At 47.1% G+C, this 18934-nt stretch overlaps 1 protein-coding gene across 2 annotated transcripts in view; it reads right to left on the reverse strand.

The window, feature by feature from the left end:
• Positions 1-1712: 1712 nt before the first annotated feature.
• The window catches only part of ZFAND4 (zinc finger AN1-type containing 4), a 242021-nt gene continuing 224799 nt past the window's right edge, over positions 1713-18934 (reverse strand). For both annotated transcript variants that reach the window (XM_085603760.1, XM_085603757.1), the window contains exon 10: positions 1713-2607. In XM_085603760.1, coding sequence (XP_085459886.1) covers positions 2472-2607 — 136 coding nt within the window. In that variant the 3' untranslated portion in view covers positions 1713-2471. The remainder of the gene's footprint in view (positions 2608-18934) is intronic.

Consider the following 18934-nt stretch of genomic DNA (forward strand, 5'->3'; position numbering starts at 1 on the left):
TGAATGACAATGTGGGCAAAGAGGCCTTTGACAATCTTCATCCCAAACAACTCTGTAACAGACTATGAGTTAACAGTAACATGTTACTCCATGATGGAGCCAGGAAAAAGGGGGTTAATCAGATGAATGGAGGGAATATAAATAAGAACTGGAAAATCCAAAAGGGCTCACCTTAATAATGCAAGTGCCAATCTATTGGCTTTGCCCAAACTTGTTTGTAATGAAACCATTATTAAAAAGTTTCAAAATACAAGTTCTTGAGGCACAGTGGAGCTGTGCTCATGACGAGCTGAGCTCGTCATGACCCCGCCCACTGTTTGATTCTCCCGCACAGGCGGGGAATTAATAGCGCCTGGGCGGGCCTCGACCGTTATGACGAGTCCAGCTCGTCATGAGCACAGCTCCACTGTGCCTCATGACGAGCTGGGCTCGTCATGAGCACCGAAGCGTTTAAAACATCTTGAAACATCACTGAATTCAATGTTTTCAACTAACATAAACACCATGTTTTTTTTTCCAAAAACACTTTACGCCGGAAAATCTGAGCAGATTTTAAAAAGTCTGTTATGCCCGATATAGCATAGAGGACTTGTTGTAAATACTGAAAAAGCTGAAGATCTTTCTGAAGAAATGAATAAGGAAGTGTCAGAATTAAATAAAAAACACTTACCAAGGCAGACTCTAAACTGGAAGAAATGCTCTGGCCATTCGGTGTTCAGGAGCATATTGGGAAGCAGATTTATGGGCCTCAGGGAGGAAAGACATCTCCTTCCTGTCCGTGCTAAGTACAACTTCTACTTCAATCACTGGCTAGGTGAGTGTAGCAGCCCCCCAACTCCACTAGCACCACAACTGCTGCCTTGGAATGCCAAGAAAGGCCTGGGCTTTCATGAAACATGGAATGTAGAAGATAAATCAAACTAAATAACATATGTGCTTTAGTAAAACCACAGCAGACATGTACTTGTTGTTGTACCTTTTCAGGCTCATAGCGGAGGATCATCAAGCACATAACAGAACCAACCCAAGCAGTACACCATCAAAACCTCCAAGAAAATACTTTAATTAAAACAACATGTATGGATCAAACGCAGCTAAGAGACACTATATAGTTGGACCTCACCAAACTCACATCAGCTGACCGCACTTCATAACTCACTGCATCAATACTACCAAACACCCCACAGCTAGAATTATTTAAATGGATACTGTGAATCCTAACAAGACACCACAGTCTCTGTTACTTAATAGAGAACATCAAGCCTGACACTGCACATACAAATTTCTCAAATTAGTGAAGAATCTCCAAATGAACAGATAAAGAGGGGCAGACTACAATCAAACATATGCATGAATTTCTCTAAAGGAAAATAGACTGGCGTCTGTAGTGTAAACCTCAAGGTCTGGGCTTAAAAGTGCCAGGCCTGATAGTGCTCCAAGGCAAAACTAATAGCAATACAGCCCAGTAAAAATAAATGTTGATGTAAAATTGACATGCTAGTCTAGAAACCTAGGAGCACTTACTTTTTTCCCCCACAGAGGAACAGTTTATAGAATGGATGTAAATATTTTAATGTTTAGGTTTTGCAATGAATAACTGCTTCCGGGAACACCAATGAATAAAATCCACTGTTACATTTTCTTTATTGATTACTTGTGAGTCAGTGCTGTGAAATAAATAACCCACTACATTAAAAATTCCATCAAAGAAATGTATAAAATATTTAGTTTATTTTCCTTTTTTTTTTTTTAAAACAGCACTCAGTGTATTCAGCAAACATAACAAGAAGTGTGGTTAATAAAAATCTAGGATTATAAAAACATTTAATTTGTTTCTGATGGAAACCGCCGAAATGAGTAAACGCCTTCAGAAATATAAACTTTGTTACTGAGAACATGATATATATATTTTTTTTTACTCAAAGTGGCTGAACAGTGCTCCAAATGCCACCTGGAACAGAAAGAAAATTAATGATGTACATTTATAAAACTGCAGGAGGCGCTGAATGGGACGGCATTTGTGAAATAAATTAAATGATAAAATAACATGGAATGAAAACAAATTTAACAAGTAAAAGTTCAAACAGAATAAAACGGTACATGACACCTCATTTCAGCACCCTTCAAGTCGGATTATGTGGTAAATACAAATGTATTAAAGTGCATCTTTGCAAGACTTGTCTAGTGAAGTAGCATTTTCAAACATAGATAACACGTGCAATAAAGTTAAATTATGATTGTGTAAATCTCATCCAGACTAACATTGAAAAGTCGGATTTCATGTAATGACAAAGATGTCAACTACAGTAGCATTCACATTATTATTCAATACAGTTTAACATGTGCTTTTTGCTTGGCAAATCTTTAGTTGTGGAGAGAAATCAAAATAAAATGCACTCTAGTTCATACTTTTCTTCTCATCAATATGATTCTGGTAATGTAAAAGGACCCTTGATGCAGCAGGACCACAATTAGATTTTTGGAAGTTTTGGTGCGGTCACAACGGGATTTGCTTCTTGTAAGTATCTCCTTCCAGCAGTCTTGTAGTCATAGGTACAGTCGTGAGCCTCAGCGTAGCGATGAGTTGCACAGAAGTTGTTACTGCACCTAAAAAATAAAAATGTTGATAGTTAAACGTGTCATAATATATGGAAATTCACTTTCTGTAATTTTTACAAGATGAAAGCTTGTTTAGCTATGTAGCTAAGCTGAAAAACACCTGCGACAACAAAAATGTCTCTAACTACACAGCACTGATAATGTCAAGTGATTTGTACTTGCAGATTTTAATGCAGCCACACTTATTTCTACTGGGAAAAAACAAGTATAAGCGATTCGTACTGTAATTTGGAAAGCACTTATAAAATTAATGTGATACGCAAAAAATTCAATGTGATAGGCTAAACAACTTGACACCGCCCACAATAATCATGAATTGTTCAGGTGGAGAGAGAACAAAAGACCAAAATAAGATGTCAAGTTTAGGCCATTTAGTAATTACTTTTGTGTACAAAGCAAAATCTACATTATAAAAACACACACATTTAAAAAATAAGGGAGTTCTTATATTACATAACATTCATTTTAAGTTTTGCACACTTTTTTTGTAATACAAATTATAATTTGTACACAAAGACAAGTGGCAAAAACCCCAAAATAGTAATAAAAAATCCTGACATTTAAGCATATATACGCGGCTCCTGGCACACTGCTGCTCGTAGGATGAAGTCCACTTGTGTCCTGAGGTCCTCAAGACACAAGAGGGCCTCATCGCCCCATCAGCAGTGCACCAAGAGGCGCGTTTGCAGAGTGGTGTAAAAAGGGGCGTGGCCTCTGACCACTTCTCTGCAATCCAGATCTGTGCCACTTACTGGAGGTACCTGGTGGGCTAGTTGGCCCCCAGGGACACTCAGTATTGAAGGGGAATTAATTCCCCAATTTACAACGCGCCAGGGGGTGCATTTGCAGAGTGGTGCAGTGAGGGGAGGGGCCTCCGGCGAGATGCCGTTTTGTTTTTTAATGTTTTTTTTTTTGAAGGGGGGCTGTGTGGCCCCCCTTCTTTTACCACTTTTGGGGGTCTGGAGATCCCCATCCCCCAGGGCAGGATCCATTTTTATAAAAATCAAAACAAAAAAAACCGGGACATTGCAGAGGCCGGCCCTGGGGGGTGGCGGTCCCCGGGGCCATCAAGGGCTCCTGGAGGGGGGCCGCGCGGCCTCCCCTCCCTTACTGTTCAAAGCCCCGGTGAGGTGGTCGTCCCTGGGGCTCGGGGTCCGCAACGGAACGCTGCAATTAAGGAGTGCCCCGGAGAGGTGGCGGTCCCCGGGGCATGGGGGGCCCGCTAGGCCCCCCGCACATTAATAAGCATTGCCCAGAGGAGGTGGCGATCCCCGGGGCAGCGTGGGGGGGGGGGGGCTAAAGCCCCCCAAAGCATTTTAAATATAAACCCCAGGAAGGTGGCAGTCCCCGGGGCTGCAGAATGCCCCCGCGCTTAAACAATCAAGCCCCAGGGAGGTAGCGGTCCCCAGGGCTGTGGGGGCCCCCGCTACATAAATAAGCATTGACCCTGGGGTCCTGGCCCACCCAGGGGCTTTAAAAAAATGAGGCGAAGGAGGCCGCTCTTCGTTTTCCCCCCCAATTTTGGACGGGGTTCGAGCACCCAGCGCAACCCGGCCAGAAAAAAAAATGCTTTATTTGGGCCTGGGGTCCATGTGGGACCCCCTGCGCAGGCCTGGGGGGTCAGGGTGTTTTTACCTTGCCCCTTTTTCTTGTTTGTAATCTTTTTGTTTACCTTTTTCCTTCTCCCTCGGTCTGAAGAACAAGATGGCTGCCAACACTTCCTGGTCTGAAGTGTTGGCAGCCAATCAGAGGCAAGCTCGTGCTCATGAGGGCTCAGCCAATCAGTTTTCACAATTCTCAAATATCGATATCTGTAAATCTTTAAACATCTCAAAAACTACTGAACAGAATTACACAATTTAAAAGAAAGCGTGCTTTCTGGACCAAGAGCTATCTCTGCCAAATTTGGTGCAATTCCGTTCAGCAGTTCAAGCTGTAGTCGGGTCTAAAGTTTCCTACGGAAATTAACATAGAGAAAACACATTTGGAACCCCCACCTTTTTTCTCACCCCCACTTGACGAATCACCCTGAAACTTTCAAGACAGGAGTTGACCTGAGTGAACAAATAGTTTCAAAACTTTCGTGAAGATTCGTCAAACGGCGCCAAAGTTATTGGCAAATCAAAAAACGCTTTTCTTATGGAAACTAGGTTCTAACTATAACTGCCTACTGGCAACCGCCATTAGGTAAAATATATACATATATATATATATATATCTATATATATGATGTGATCAAGGCCGCTTGTACGGCAGAAGACTGAACAATAAACAATTTGCACAGTTGAAGGTCTGCACTCGTCTTTTCAAATCGGAAGCGTTACGAGTCAAAGTGATATATATATATATATATATATATATCCACACAAAAGGTTGCCCTACTGTGAGAACTCGCCAAGTAACAGGACATCAATGAATAACGCCATGTTGATTCAGTCCAGAGTTAATTTATTTACTGCATCCTAACGCGTTTCAAGGCCTTGCGGCCCCTTCGCCAGAGGAAAGAAGCGCCAACAAACAGAAAGAATACTGCTCCGGTACTTATACACGCATGCGCCAATTCTTCACAAGTGTGTGTCTTTCATTGGCATGCTGGTACCTGTAGTTCTGATAGACAGTGCGATATTACCTCCGTGGGCTCCGTTGTTTGGCTGCCATGTCAAAGTTCATTAAAATACCCCAGTGGGCCTCCGGGCCGAGAAACAGGCAATTTGCAAGTGTGTCCCGTTGTGCCTTTAACATCCGACGTGAAAATACATTCCTTCGTCGTAGGACCCCGCAAGCACTCTCACGGTGGCAAGTTCTCTGCGGCCAGGCTGCCGCAATTAAATCCACACAAAAGGTTGCCCTGCTGTGAGAACTCGCCAAGTAACAGGACATCAATGAATAACGCCATGTTGATTCAGTCCAGAGTTAATTTATTTACTGCATCCTAACGCGTTTCAAGGCCTTGCGGCCCCTTCGTCAGAGAAAAGAAGCGCCAACAAACAGAAAGAATACTGCTCCGGTACTTATACACGCATGCGCCAATTCTTCGCATGCGTACCCATCAGTACTGCCAGAGCTCGTGCGGACAGATAACACAAGCATAGCTGCCAGACTGGTCCTCAACATCGCCCAAGCTACATCACTGAACACCTTTGAGAACTCCACTGGCTCCCAATCAACAAAAGAATCACCTTTAAGCTCCTCACACAGGCCTACAAAGCCCTCCATGACGCAGGGCCAGCATATCTGAACCTCTGTCTCTCATTTCACGTACCTGCCAGACACCTTTGCTCCACCAAACTGGCCCTTGCCACCGGCCCACAAGACCAGAGCCGACAGAAGATCCTTCTCTCCTACCTCACCACCAAGACCTGGAACACCTCAGGCAATCCCCATAGCAAACCCAATTCAGTAAGGATCTCAAGACCTGGCTCTTCGACTAAATCCCTGCGCTCAGACGGATCAGCAGCCACCCTCGGTGCCTTGAGACCCTTACGAGTGAGTAGCCATACTATATAAAGCCCTGATTGACTGACTGATTAATAGCTTGCCCATAACATTACTCATGGCACTGCTGTGGGCTATGGGGGTTGCAGTTTGAAGGCCTATACATCATGCTCATGACTGGCGTCTTCAAAACTGCATGTCCCAGAGCCCTTTGCCAGGCTCCTTTCAGAAACGTGATGCTGGATGCAGAGACCTAAAGCAGACTCCTATTGGCTGCAGCAATAGTCTGTGATTTAAGCAAATGGCCTGCCAGACACGACCATCTGTAAAAATTACTGTGTTCCTCATTCCGAGGTAGGAATGATAAGCATGTTATTTGTTTGGTGCTTGCATTTAGTGTCTGGGTGAAAGGTCATCCAATATTTATTGTCTGGGCTCTGGTGGACCTATATTTAGTTCTGCCTTGGTACCGAAGTAATCCTAACTGAAAATACCAAAGCAAAACCTTTAGGGGCTTGCTACATGGCATTTTTCCAGACACTCCATAAGTAAAAATAAATAAATAAATCACATTTACCAGGTATCCTGCATAATTTGAGGTTAGGTGTGGAAGCATTAGGAAACCTAATATGCTGTGAAACGATCGGACTGGCAATGTAGGGTATCGATCGCTTCACAGCATATTGTTTCCCAATTACTGCTAATTCAGTGCACACTGCACACACATGAGCTGGGCATTATTAATTGTTAGTGAATGGTACCAATGTTTATTCTTCTCTCTGTTTCCAGCTCTCTTTACCTTTCTCCAGTCTAACCGATTCTCTTTCTCTTCTCTTTTACCATCTCCAAACAGACCATATTTTCCATGCCCATGTGTGAGTAACTCATTCAACCCAAGCCTTTTTTATTAGTATTCGGGGACTTATAGTCATGAATTGATAGTGGGATAGAGAGTACCACAAATCCCAGAATGTATAGAAAGATTGGAGTTGATGCACTATTCACACATGGAAGTGAAATATTTAACAGCTCAGTATTTCTCTTTTCGTGCTTGCACTGCCTTTTTTCCCTGCTCTATCCTTTTTTTCCTCTCCAAACCATTATCATTCTGCCCCTTTGCTCTCCGCTTCCTTCTCTCTTAGTCATTTACTCCCCTTTCTTTTGTTTACTATCAACTGCAATCTTCTTGTTTTTCTCAGGTAGGTAGACCATGCATCTATTTTCTTTATGTCCACACCCAGTACTAGAGCACTCGCTGCAACACTGGGGACATGTGACTTCCACGATTCAAAAAACATGAGTGAATTACAAACATGTCGCCTTGCACTGTAATGGGACTAATTGAAGGAAGATAGGGCATTCAGTAGAAAGCAGCTTTGCCATCCTATTTTTTTATTTTCTTTAGCTTTTCCTCATAACCAACAAATACCAAGGAAAGCATTGTACTCAGTTGCAAGTCACTACATGGAGTGAGCTGCTGACTTAAATTACTCAGCTGAGGTACATTACACATATACGTCCCTTCCAGATTGCCTGACTTTGGATTAGGACACAAGTCCTTAATTCTTCCAAGATTTGAAGGTTGTCAGTATATCTAATGTATCTGTAATGACTAATTTGTCTCAAGTGCTAGAAGTTAAAACACCCTCTGGAAGTGCTTAGCAACTGGATCCTTCTGCCTAAGCATTAACAACAGCCTCCCCTCTTTCCATGTAGCTACTAACATCAATTATTTAAGTTGCTGGTGGAGACTGCTTCATTTTAATTTCATGGGGTAGGTTACAAATGCTGGTCCCCAGTGCAAGCCACCACCACCACCATATCCACCACCACCACCACCTCCACAACTACCACCACCACGTCCACAACCACCACATCCACCACCACGTCAACCACCACCAAGTCCACCACCAAATCCACCATCACGTTCACCACCACACTGTCCACCACTACCACATCCACCACGTCCAACACCACCACCACCACATCCAACACCAAGTCCACGTCCACCATGTCGTCCACCATGTCGTCCACCATGTCCACCACCACCATCACGTCCACCACCATTATGTCCACCACCATTATGTCCACCACCACCACGTCCACCACCATATTCACCACCACCATGTCCACCACCACTACGTCCACCACCACATCCACCACCACGTCCACCACCACCACGTCCTCCACCACCACCAAGGCCACCACCACCACCATCACGTCCACAACCACCACCACGTCGTCCACAACCACCATCACATCCACCACCACCAACACCACCACCCGTGCCAGGTAAAGTGTCACTGGAGGGCAGGGGTAATAGGAGTGTCAACCCCGGCTTTCCATGGGACACTTAAGGATTCATTGGGTGTGAGAAGACAGGAATAGGGGCTAGAAGTATTACACCAGATCCAAGATACATTTTGAAGAGGCGCAATGTCACAGGGGCTCTTGTAAAAGCACTCGCAGCATCTCTTCCTCACAGTGGCATACCTGCACGAGCCACTCACTCAAAACAAGCATTGGCATAGCCAATAGGTCTCGCCTTTTGGACCTTATAAATGTTTAGCCATGCAACACTTGATGTTGTTGCACCAAGGATATTGTGCTGGATAACTAAACACTTATAAGGTCCCAAAGGAGAGACCTATTGGCTATGCCAATGCTGGTCTTTAGTTGTGAATGAAACGTTGCACTGTAAAAATGCATCAATTGGCCCAGTTTTTTTTTAGAAAAATGTACTGCTGTGAGATTCCTCCCACCCTGCACAACCCCTAAACACCATAGTGATATTTGAGTTCGCTCGCTTCACTTCACCACATCGATTTTGGATGGGCTTCAAGTTTGGGTATTTTAATTTTCTGTCTACTCCCCTGCTGTCAAGAATTAAACTCCTTTCTGCTGCACAGCCCCGAGCCACCACAGAGCCCTGCCTTGAGCGAGCTGCCAGTCAGAGCGATCCCATGACATGATGCAGCCTGCGCAATGCAAAGTACAATGTGGCAGGAGAAAGGGAAGGCACAAAAGGCGGCCAGGCAGCTGAACACTGTGCCCAGGCAGCTGAACATTATCATCCCCATTTAGAATGTAAATTAGAACGGAAGGCTTGTGTGTTGCAATTCTATCGGATTTCCAAATTTTGTAGGAATCATAATGCAAATAATGAAGTTCCCCCTAAATCAGGGGTACTCATAGTACGGCCCACGGGCCGCCAGCGGCCCGGCAAGCCTTCCTTGGCTGCCCGCGGAGCTTGTAGACAATATACCGGTGTTCTTTTCTTTTTGCGATAGTAAGAGTTGAACTGCGGGGGCGCTAAGAGGTGAAATACAACAAAGGCTTGTTAGCAAGTGAATGGTCTTTTAAAGACCGGTGAAGTACTGGGGGCGGCTGTGTGTGTGCGCCTGGGCTGCCACACAGGTGGGGGGTGGGTGGTATATGCACTGCCAGCAGGAACCTGCCAGGCCAGTGAGTGCACAACACTTGCATCACCCTCAATCTGCCTGCCACTGCCTCCATGCTTCTGAAAGGTAAGAACAAAACGTGCATTTGCGTTTCAAATGTCCGTTCCTGCAGCAGCACACTTCCAAGGCCCATACATGACAGTAACCCGATTCAAGGCCCCATTCTCACGATTTTTTTTTTTAGAGAATCTCCCACTTTGCTCTTCTGAAATGTTGGCATGTATGCTAATACAGAGATTAATAAATAAGCGCAACAGGAACCACCTGCACCAACAGACTACGCATTTTTCCATGGGTGCCACAGCCCGCCATCCAGTACAGTAATAAAAGGCCTTAATAGAAAGATTAGGGTACAATTCAATTATAAAGGTAGCGAGACAACGTTCCTTCGCGACATCAGTTTCTTCCGCAAGCTATGGATTCCTCATGCTGCGAGTGTCCTGGCCCTATTCCAAGTGTCGTGGCGGTGAGGTGACAGAGGACAGAGGACAGCAGGGTGTGAGAGTGGGGTGAGGTGACAGAGGACAGAGGACAGCAGGGTGTGAGAGTGGGGTGACAGAGGGACGCAGGGAGTGAGAGCCGGGTAAGGTGACAGAGGGACGCAGGGAGTGAGAGCCAGGTGAGGTACAGAGGGTTGCAGGGAGACAGAGGGTGACAGAGGGCAGTAGGGACTGAGAGACGGGTGAGGTGACAGAGGACAGCAGGGAGTGACAGCTGGCTTTTACATTACACAGGGAGCGGAAGGAGTGGGGGGGGACTGTCTCTGGGCTGGTGACGGGGACGTGTAGACACAGTACGTGTGCACTGCCCGAGGCACAGAGACAGACAGAGACAGACAGACAGATAGAGGCAGAGACAGATAGAGGCAGGGAGGCAGGGACAGATAGAGACAGAGAGGCAGGGACAGATAGAGACAGAGAGGCAGGGACAGATAGAGACAGAGAGGCAGGGACAGATAGAGACAGAGAGGCAGGGACAGATAGAGACAGAGAGGCAGGGACAGATAGAGACAGAGAGGCAGGGACAGATAGAGACAGAGAGGCAGGGACCGATAGAGGCAGAGACAGAGAGACACAGATAGAGACAGAGAGGCAGGGACAGACAGAGGCAGAGACAGGGACAGACAGAGGCAGGGACAGACAGAGGCAGGGACAGACAGAGGCAGGGACAGACAGAGGCAGGGACAGACAGAGGCAGGGACAGACAGAGGCAGGGACAGAGAGATACAGATAGAGACAGAGAGATACAGATAGAGACAGAGAGATACAGATAGAGACAGAGAGATACAGAGAGATACAGAGAGATACAGAGAGATACAGATAGAGACAGAGAGATACAGATAGAGGCAGGGACAGACAGATAGAGGCAGGGACAGACAGATAGAGGCAGGGAGAGACAGATAGAGGCAGGGACAGACAGATAGAGGCAGGGACAGACAGATAGAGGCAGGGACAGACAGATAGAGGCAGGGACAGACAGATAGAGGCAGGGACAGAGAGATACAGATAGAGACAGAGAGATACAGATAGAGACAGAGAGATACAGATAGAGACAGAGAGATACAGAGAGATACAGATAGAGACAGAGAGATACAGATAGAGGCAGGGACAGACAGATAGAGGCAGGGACAGACAGATAGAGGCAGGGACAGACAGATAGAGGCAGGGAGAGACAGATAGAGGCAGGGACAGACAGATAGAGGCAGGGACAGACAGATAGAGGCAGGGACAGACAGATAGAGGCAGGGACAGACAGATAGAGGCAGGGACAGACAGATAGAGGCAGGGACAGATAGAGACAGATAGAGGCAGGGACAGATAGAGACAGAGAGGCAGGGACAGATAGAGACAGAGAGGCAGGGACAGATAGAGACAGAGAGGCAGGGACAGATAGAGACAGAGAGGCAGGGACAGATAGAGACAGAGAGGCAGGGACAGATAGAGACAGAGAGGCAGGGACCGATAGAGGCAGAGACAGAGAGACACAGATAGAGACAGAGAGGCAGGGACAGATAGAGACAGAGAGGCAGGGACAGATAGAGACAGAGAGGCAGGGACAGAGAGACACAGATAGAGGCAGGGACAGACAGATAGAGGCAGGGACAGATAGAGACAGATAGAGGCAGGGACAGATAGAGACAGAGAGGCAGGGACAGATAGAGACAGAGAGGCAGGGACAGATAGAGACAGAGAGGCAGGGACAGATAGAGACAGAGAGGCAGGGACAGATAGAGACAGAGAGGCAGGGACAGATAGAGACAGAGAGGCAGGGACCGATAGAGGCAGAGACAGAGAGACACAGATAGAGACAGAGAGGCAGGGACAGATAGAGACAGAGAGGCAGGGACAGATAGAGACAGAGAGGCAGGGACAGAGAGACACAGATAGAGACAGATAGAGGCAGGGACAGAGAGACACAGATAGAGACAGATAGAGGCAGGGACAGAGAGAGGCAGGGACAGAGAGAGGCAGGGACAGAGAGAGGCAGGGACAGAGAGAGGCAGGGACAGACAGAGGCAGGGACAGACAGAGGCAGGGACAGACAGAGGCAGGGACAGACAGAGGCAGGGACAGACAGATAGAGGCAGGGACAGACAGATAGAGGCAGGGACAGACAGATAGAGGCAGGGACAGACAGATAGAGGCAGGGACAGACAGATAGAGGCAGGGACAGACAGATAGAGGCAGGGACAGACAGATAGAGGCAGGGACAGATAGAGGCAGGGACAGATAGAGGCAGGGACAGATAGAGGCAGGGACAGACAGATAGAGGCAGGGACAGAGAGATACAGATAGAGACAGACAGATAGAGGCAGGGACAGACAGATAGAGGCAGGGACAGATAGAGGCAGGGACAGATAGAGAGAGAGGCAGAGAGGCAGGGACAGATAGAGACAGAGAGGCAGGGACAGATAGAGACAGAGAGGCAGGGACAGAGAGAGACAGAGAGGCAGGGACAGATAGAGACAGAGAGGCAGGGACAGATAGAGACAGAGAGGCAGGGACAGATAGAGACAGAGAGGCAGGGACAGATAGAGACAGAGAGGCAGGGACAGATAGAGACAGATAGAGGCAGAGACAGATAGAGGCAGAGACAGAGAGAGGCAGGGACAGAGAGAGGCAGGGACAGAGAGAGGCAGGGAGAGAGGCAGGGACAGAGAGAGGCAGGGACAGAGAGAGGCAGGGACAGAGAGAGGCAGGGACAGAGAGAGGCAGGGACAGAGAGAGGCAGGGACAGAGAGAGGCAGGGACAGAGAGAGGCAGGGACAGAGAGAGGCAGGGACAGAGAGAGGCAGGGACAGAGAGAGGCAGGGACAGATAGAGGCAGAGACAGATAGAGGCAGAGACAGATAGAGGCAGAGACAGATAGAGGCAGAGACAGATAGAGGCAGAGACAGGGACAGACAGATAGAGGCAGGGACAGACAGATAGAGGCAGGGACAGACAGATAGAGGCAGGGACAGACGGATAGAGGCAGGGACAGACGGATAGAGGCAGGGACAGACGGATAGAGGCAGGGACAGACGGATAGAGGCATGGACAGACGGATAGAGGCAGGGACAGACGGAGGCAGGGACAGACAGACAGAGGCAGGGACAGACAGACAGAGGCAGGGACAGACAGACAGAGGCAGGGACAGACAGACAGAGGCAGGGACAGACAGACAGAGGCAGGGACAGACAGAGGCAGGGACAGACAGAGGCAGGGACAGACAGAGGCAGGGACAGACAGAGGCAGGGACAGACAGAGGCAGGGACAGACAGAGGCAGGGACAGACAGAGGCAGGGACAGACAGAGGCAGGGACAGACAGAGGCAGGGACAGACAGAGGCAGGGACAGACAGAGGCAGGGACAGACAGGGAGAGAGAGAGAGAAAGCGAGAGAGAGAGAGAGAGAACGAGAGAGAGAGCGAGAGAGAGAGAGAGAGAGAGAGATGTGCATGCCGGGTCTGGTGGCTGAGTGGACGAAGGCATCCGCTGCAGGGGCCTGTGTTCAAGCTCATGGTCACAGTTTTTTTTTCTAGCCCCGCCCCCTCCCCCACTGACCCCGCCCCCACCGGTGCGGCCCTCGGCCACAAACCACACTCTAAATTTGGCCCCCGAGAGAAAGTTTGTGAGTACCCCTGCCCTAAATGTATTAAGCAACTACAGCAATTATGCAAAACTGCTTTAGCCTTAGCCACTACAGCGATTAAGCCAAACTGTTTTAGCCTTAACCAACTACAGCAGCTATCCCAAACTGTTTTAGCCTTAGAGTCCACAGAAAACTAAACAAAATAAACGGCTCACTTTACAGCATGAAGGGATGACCATCATTGTTTATTCACTACTGCTGGGATTCTTTGGGAGTGGATTTCTAGACGACTGACGTTGAGGAGAAGGTTGCTTTGAGCCCAAGAGTCAATGCTGATGCAGCTCTTATGATGTCAGGTGCCAGTATGTAGCAGTTTGAGCCGATTCAGGAGTGGTATTGGTATCCCCCAGCTTTCCAATTTTTGCCAAAGTTTGACGCAGTCGACATGGTCAAAGGCTGCAGTATAGTCGATAAAACACAGAAATAGCGGAGTTTTAGCCTCTTTAGCTACGTCCATTAGCAGAGCTAATGCCATAATGTTGGTTGTAGTTCCTTGGCCCTGGCAGAACCCAGTTTGATTTATAGGGATAATGGATTTTTCTGATGCCCAAGATGTTAGTTTGTCGAAGATTGTGCGTAGTACTTTGCCTCTATGTCGATGAGAGCGATTAGTCGATAGATGTTTGGGACTTTCCTGTCGCCCGGTTTAAAAATTGGACTGATGATTGATCCTTTCCAGGAGTCCGGAAGTGTGATTGCACAGTTTATGTCCTTAAAAACCAGTAATAGCGCTTTGCTCCAGTATTCTGCATCGTGTTTGTACACGTTGGGGCCTGGAGCGCCCCCAGGTCTGCCTCTGGCTATTTGTTTCTTTATCAGAGTTGCTGTTGGACCATAGCATTCCTCTTTGGTGGAGGACGGGAGGTCTGTGCCTCCTGCCGGCTCATTCCCTTGGTGAATTTGTGTTTTCCTATGGGGGCCGTCTTGCTCCTCGGGAGTGGGGTTTTGCGTCTTAACTCCCCTGATATTGTCACCTCTGTCCTTTCTCGTGTCTTCCATTCCCTTGTCCTCTTCTTCATCCTTTTGCGATTTGATGTTAAAGTGGTTGCAGAAGTAATCTACGCAGACAGCCTCTGTTATGTTAGAGTTTATTTCAGGATGGTTAGGACGCTGGATCGTATTGATTGTTTGCCAAAACTAGGCACGGTGTTTTTTTGTTTGGCATCGTGAAGTAACTTTCCCCATAGTTTGTCATTCTTTAGTCTTTTTTCCCCCATTTTTTTCTTTTTAATAGAGCCTTCGCTTCCCGAAGGACACACTGTAGATCCAGGTTTTGCAAAGCTGCCGTAGTGTTTTGTTTATGGATTGAGTTTTTTGATTATGGCTGGTTGGCAGCCTTGTTGAGGTGACAGGCAATTGTCTTGAATTGGTCCCTATCCTGGTCGCAAGTTCCCCGCCAAGGGTCGTAATAAAGCTTTCCCATGCTTTCACTGGTTGGACTGATGTATCTTTCCTGTGACAGTGCAGTATTTTGGCGGTGACTGATATTGTTTCGATGTTAAGATTGCACCTTATTAATTTGTGGTTCCTTCTATATTGATGCCTCTAGTGCGAGGACAGCATTTGCCGTAACTTCCTGGGGGTAGGTGATCGCTGGGTTTGTTGTAGCCAATTATAAATGTGTAGGTTAAAAATCACCTGCCAGGAGGATGTGATCTGTGTCTTGCTCATCCATGACCCTTTTTGTTTCTTTGATTAGTTCTTTGCCTGTTTTTAGTTTTTGTTTGGGGTGCAAGTAGACGTCAATTATTATAACTTCTTGGCGTTGCTTGTTAAACTTCAGCGTCATCATCACAGCCTGGACGGCGCTTGGAGCTGCAACTTTGACCTTTATGGGTAGGATTTCTCCTATTGTAGTTATTGAGGCTAATATCATTAGACCCCCGAGCGGTGACCAAACTCAGATACCTTTATAGCTGGTACAAAGTGGGAGGTGTACCCCTGAAGCTCAAAGGCTTTGTCTTCACAGGTTTCCTGGAGCTGTATCATGTTGAATGTTTTCAGGTAGTTTACTACATCTAAATCCTCAAGTTTACTTGCTAGGCCGTTGATGTTCCAAATGCACATGCTGATCTTACCTTGCTCTACTGGGGCTATCAGTGAGCTGCAAATCTCTTGTCAGTTGTGTTGCTCTGTTGTTATTGTCAGCTTTATATGTGTCCAGTCCTGTGTTGTGGATGTTGAAGCAGTGCTTGATTACCCAAGGCCTGTGTTCAAGCGGAGTGCCTTTCAGCGAGTGTCGTGTGCGCAGGAGTGCTACTCCTTGCTCCTTATAATACTGAGGTGGTGGTGGTTTGTTGCTGTATAAAGTTAGGAAGGGGGCCGGATATGGAGGTTTAGATTCGTCTTTTAGCTTTATCCCCCAGTATTTGAACTTGGTTTCTTCGTTTATGATTTTGTCAGTTGTCTCACAAAAGTTCCATCTTGTTTTAGTTGCCTCTGGGCATAATGGATTATTTGTTGAAATTCTATGGATAGCAGATCTGTGGTGCTAATGTTTTCTAGGCTTATGGTGGACTGCAAGAGCCGCAGTATGTTCCATCTATTTGGGATATCTGCTCTTCCCAGAGATTCATACTCCTGGGTGAATATGATGGTAGCCGTTCCTTCTACGTTTCGCGCCTCCATTTCCTGGTTGAGTATTTCTTCGTGCGGCGGGGACCTTAATTGAGCAAGAATGTTCGTGCGGACTCCTTGGTTGATGGTAGTACAGGAGATTAGCAGAGGATCGCTTGATGACCCAGTTTTTCCTAGCCAGCAGGTTGTGTTCTCATTACCTCTTATTGGATGTTGAGAGGACTTCCTGTGATCAATCAGTGGGTCATCTCGCAGATGCAGCCTTGGATTTTGTTCCGCTTTGATATCTTCCTAGGCTCTTGCTTCTAAGTGGCTAGCTCCTGTCTTATTTGATTTGACTCCTGCTCAATATCTTCTGTTAGAGTGCTTTGTGTTGGTAATCTTGTAGATTGCCCCACAATTAATACCAGGGTAGTATTGGATCTTGCTGTAGGGTATTCTGGTCTGTCAACCAGAATGGAGGTAGGGACATGCCACGTATCCTTGATTTCGGATTTAGATACTGATGGAGTTACCGGAGGGTGATTCTTGGCGCAGAGACCCCGGGCTGCTAGCTTCCTGTTTCTTCCCTTCCTTTTTTGTTTGCGGTGTGCTTTCGCAGATGGGTGATTTTTGTTGGCTGCATTCTCTTTTGTTGTTACTATAGCTTCGCTGCTGTCGGAGGAGTGGTGTAAATTAATTGGAATCAGTCCCGTTTCTTGATGCTCGAGTGCTGTTGTTTCGGTCCTGGGTTGTCCGTCAACATGATGGGTGTGCGATGGGGCGTTGGTTTTTAAATCATGTAGTAACTCCTAACATTGATAGTAACATTAATAATTTATTAATTATTGGAGCACAGGTGCATTTTGGTTGTAAGGTTTGACCTCCATGGACCGTTTCCTGCACCTGTCTTATTAGGCCATTGAGCTCTGATAGCTTTCTATCGATTCCTGAGGTGAAAACAGCCAGTGTTTGAAGGACCGTAAGCTGTAGGTCCAGTTTGTGCGATTGGTATTGAAGGGCCGTTGCAGAGTGTTGCACTGTGCTTAGTATTGAAGCCTATATGGATTCTGTATGTAAGGGACTGGTAGTATTGCTTCTCTCTACTCGCGGAGTGTTTATAACTGCTGCTGGGGAATGATTTGGAACGGGTTTTAGGTTGTATGAGGTAACAAGTTCTCCCCATTCCTTTGAGGCAAGGAAGGTCATGTCTGCATTCATCAAGTGGGAATCTTCATTCAGAAGCAGCATCAGGCGCGCTGGGGGCGCGTTGACCTTGTGGATCGTTAAGAGCTGCCAGGGCGTCAGCTTGTGTGATTTGTGTCTGGAGTGGGGAGCTGTTTTTTGGCTGCAATATGGGGGCCCGTGCCCTTTGCTTGGCCCACTGACTGATTTCCATGGAGAGAGCATTGGAGCCCTCCAAGTCCATTCGATCAATGGTTTCTACTTGCTCCAAGGTTATTACAATGTCTGATTTAGGGGATTTTTCAGCCTTTTGGTGTCTTGTTGGACTACCTTGAGCGTTGCTGGGTTTCACCTTCGCTGGATCGCTGCCGTCTGTCCTCTCGCGAATTGGCCTCACTGTTTATCCAGGTTTCTTTGCCTTGTTTGGCAATTTCCAGGTCGTCTTCTGCGGCCATCGTTTTTTCATAGCTTTTATCCTTTGTTTGAGGTGGTGGATCAGCTGGTTTAATGATTGTCTGTGAGGTTTGTGAAGTTTGTTCAAGTTTCCCTGGTTGCAAGGGGGTTTGCAGCCCAGTCATGTTCACTCTTAGAGTAAATGGCTGTCCCAGGGTCTTTCGGAAAAGAGAATTTTGTGCAAATGTTTGGTTGGTACGTGCATAGGTTGTTTACTTTGGGTTGCTGCCTCAATGTTTAGGAGTTCTTTTGATTCTCTGGCTCTCGGGGGTAGTGTCAGGTCGGCTGTGATTTGATGATTTGTTATTGCTGGGCTGAGGGTTTTGCTGACATTTGCGCCACTGAGAGTGGAGCTTGTGGCGGCACCGCTGTTGACCATTGCTCTGTCGCTTTTTTCGCTTATTTTATCGTTGGCTGGCCCTAAATCAAGGGTGCCCGTGCCCTCGCACTTGGTTTTTCTTTTTGTTGGCTTGGGTTTTGATCTTGAGGGGGACCTCCTTACTCTGCCCGACCTCATATCCTCTTTATTGGCCTCCTTGTGGCCTGGTTTGTGAACCACTTGGTGCTCGGTGCTGAATGCTCGCTCCCTCTTGGGGGTGATTGTATTGCCTTTTTCCTTTTGGCCCCCTAAGCCTGCCTTACGTTCTGAAGCCCCTTTTTTTCCAATGCTCTCTGAGATCTTCTGCTCTTATCTATTGTTAGGAGGTTGTTTAGAGGTTAATAGACTGGTTTGTGGCTGTCCAGCAATAGCGTACCGGCGATTAGTGACTGGCGACAGTTAACCAAGCGAGGTGCTCAAATAGTACCCAAATGGTTCCAATGTCCATGAGCCGCGACCACACCCGACTACCGTTGGTGCTCTTGTCCACTGCTTTTAGTTCTCGTTCTGTGGCAGAATTGAGTTTCTGTTGCCCCCAATTACTGGCTATATCCTTTTGACCGTCGCTGAGAAAAGGAGTTAAAGGATTTTTTAACATTTATCAGGGAAGTCAAGGGACGATGACGGGTCAGAGTAGGGGGAGGGGGAGCTTGCCCACACCCTCTGGGTGCGCCTCCTAATGGCACGATTGACTGCCTTAGATTAGCAGGAAC

Source organism: Triturus cristatus, chromosome 1_2 (genome assembly GCF_964204655.1).
Source record: "Triturus cristatus chromosome 1_2, aTriCri1.1, whole genome shotgun sequence".
Classification (NCBI taxonomy): domain Eukaryota; kingdom Metazoa; phylum Chordata; class Amphibia; order Caudata; family Salamandridae; genus Triturus; species Triturus cristatus.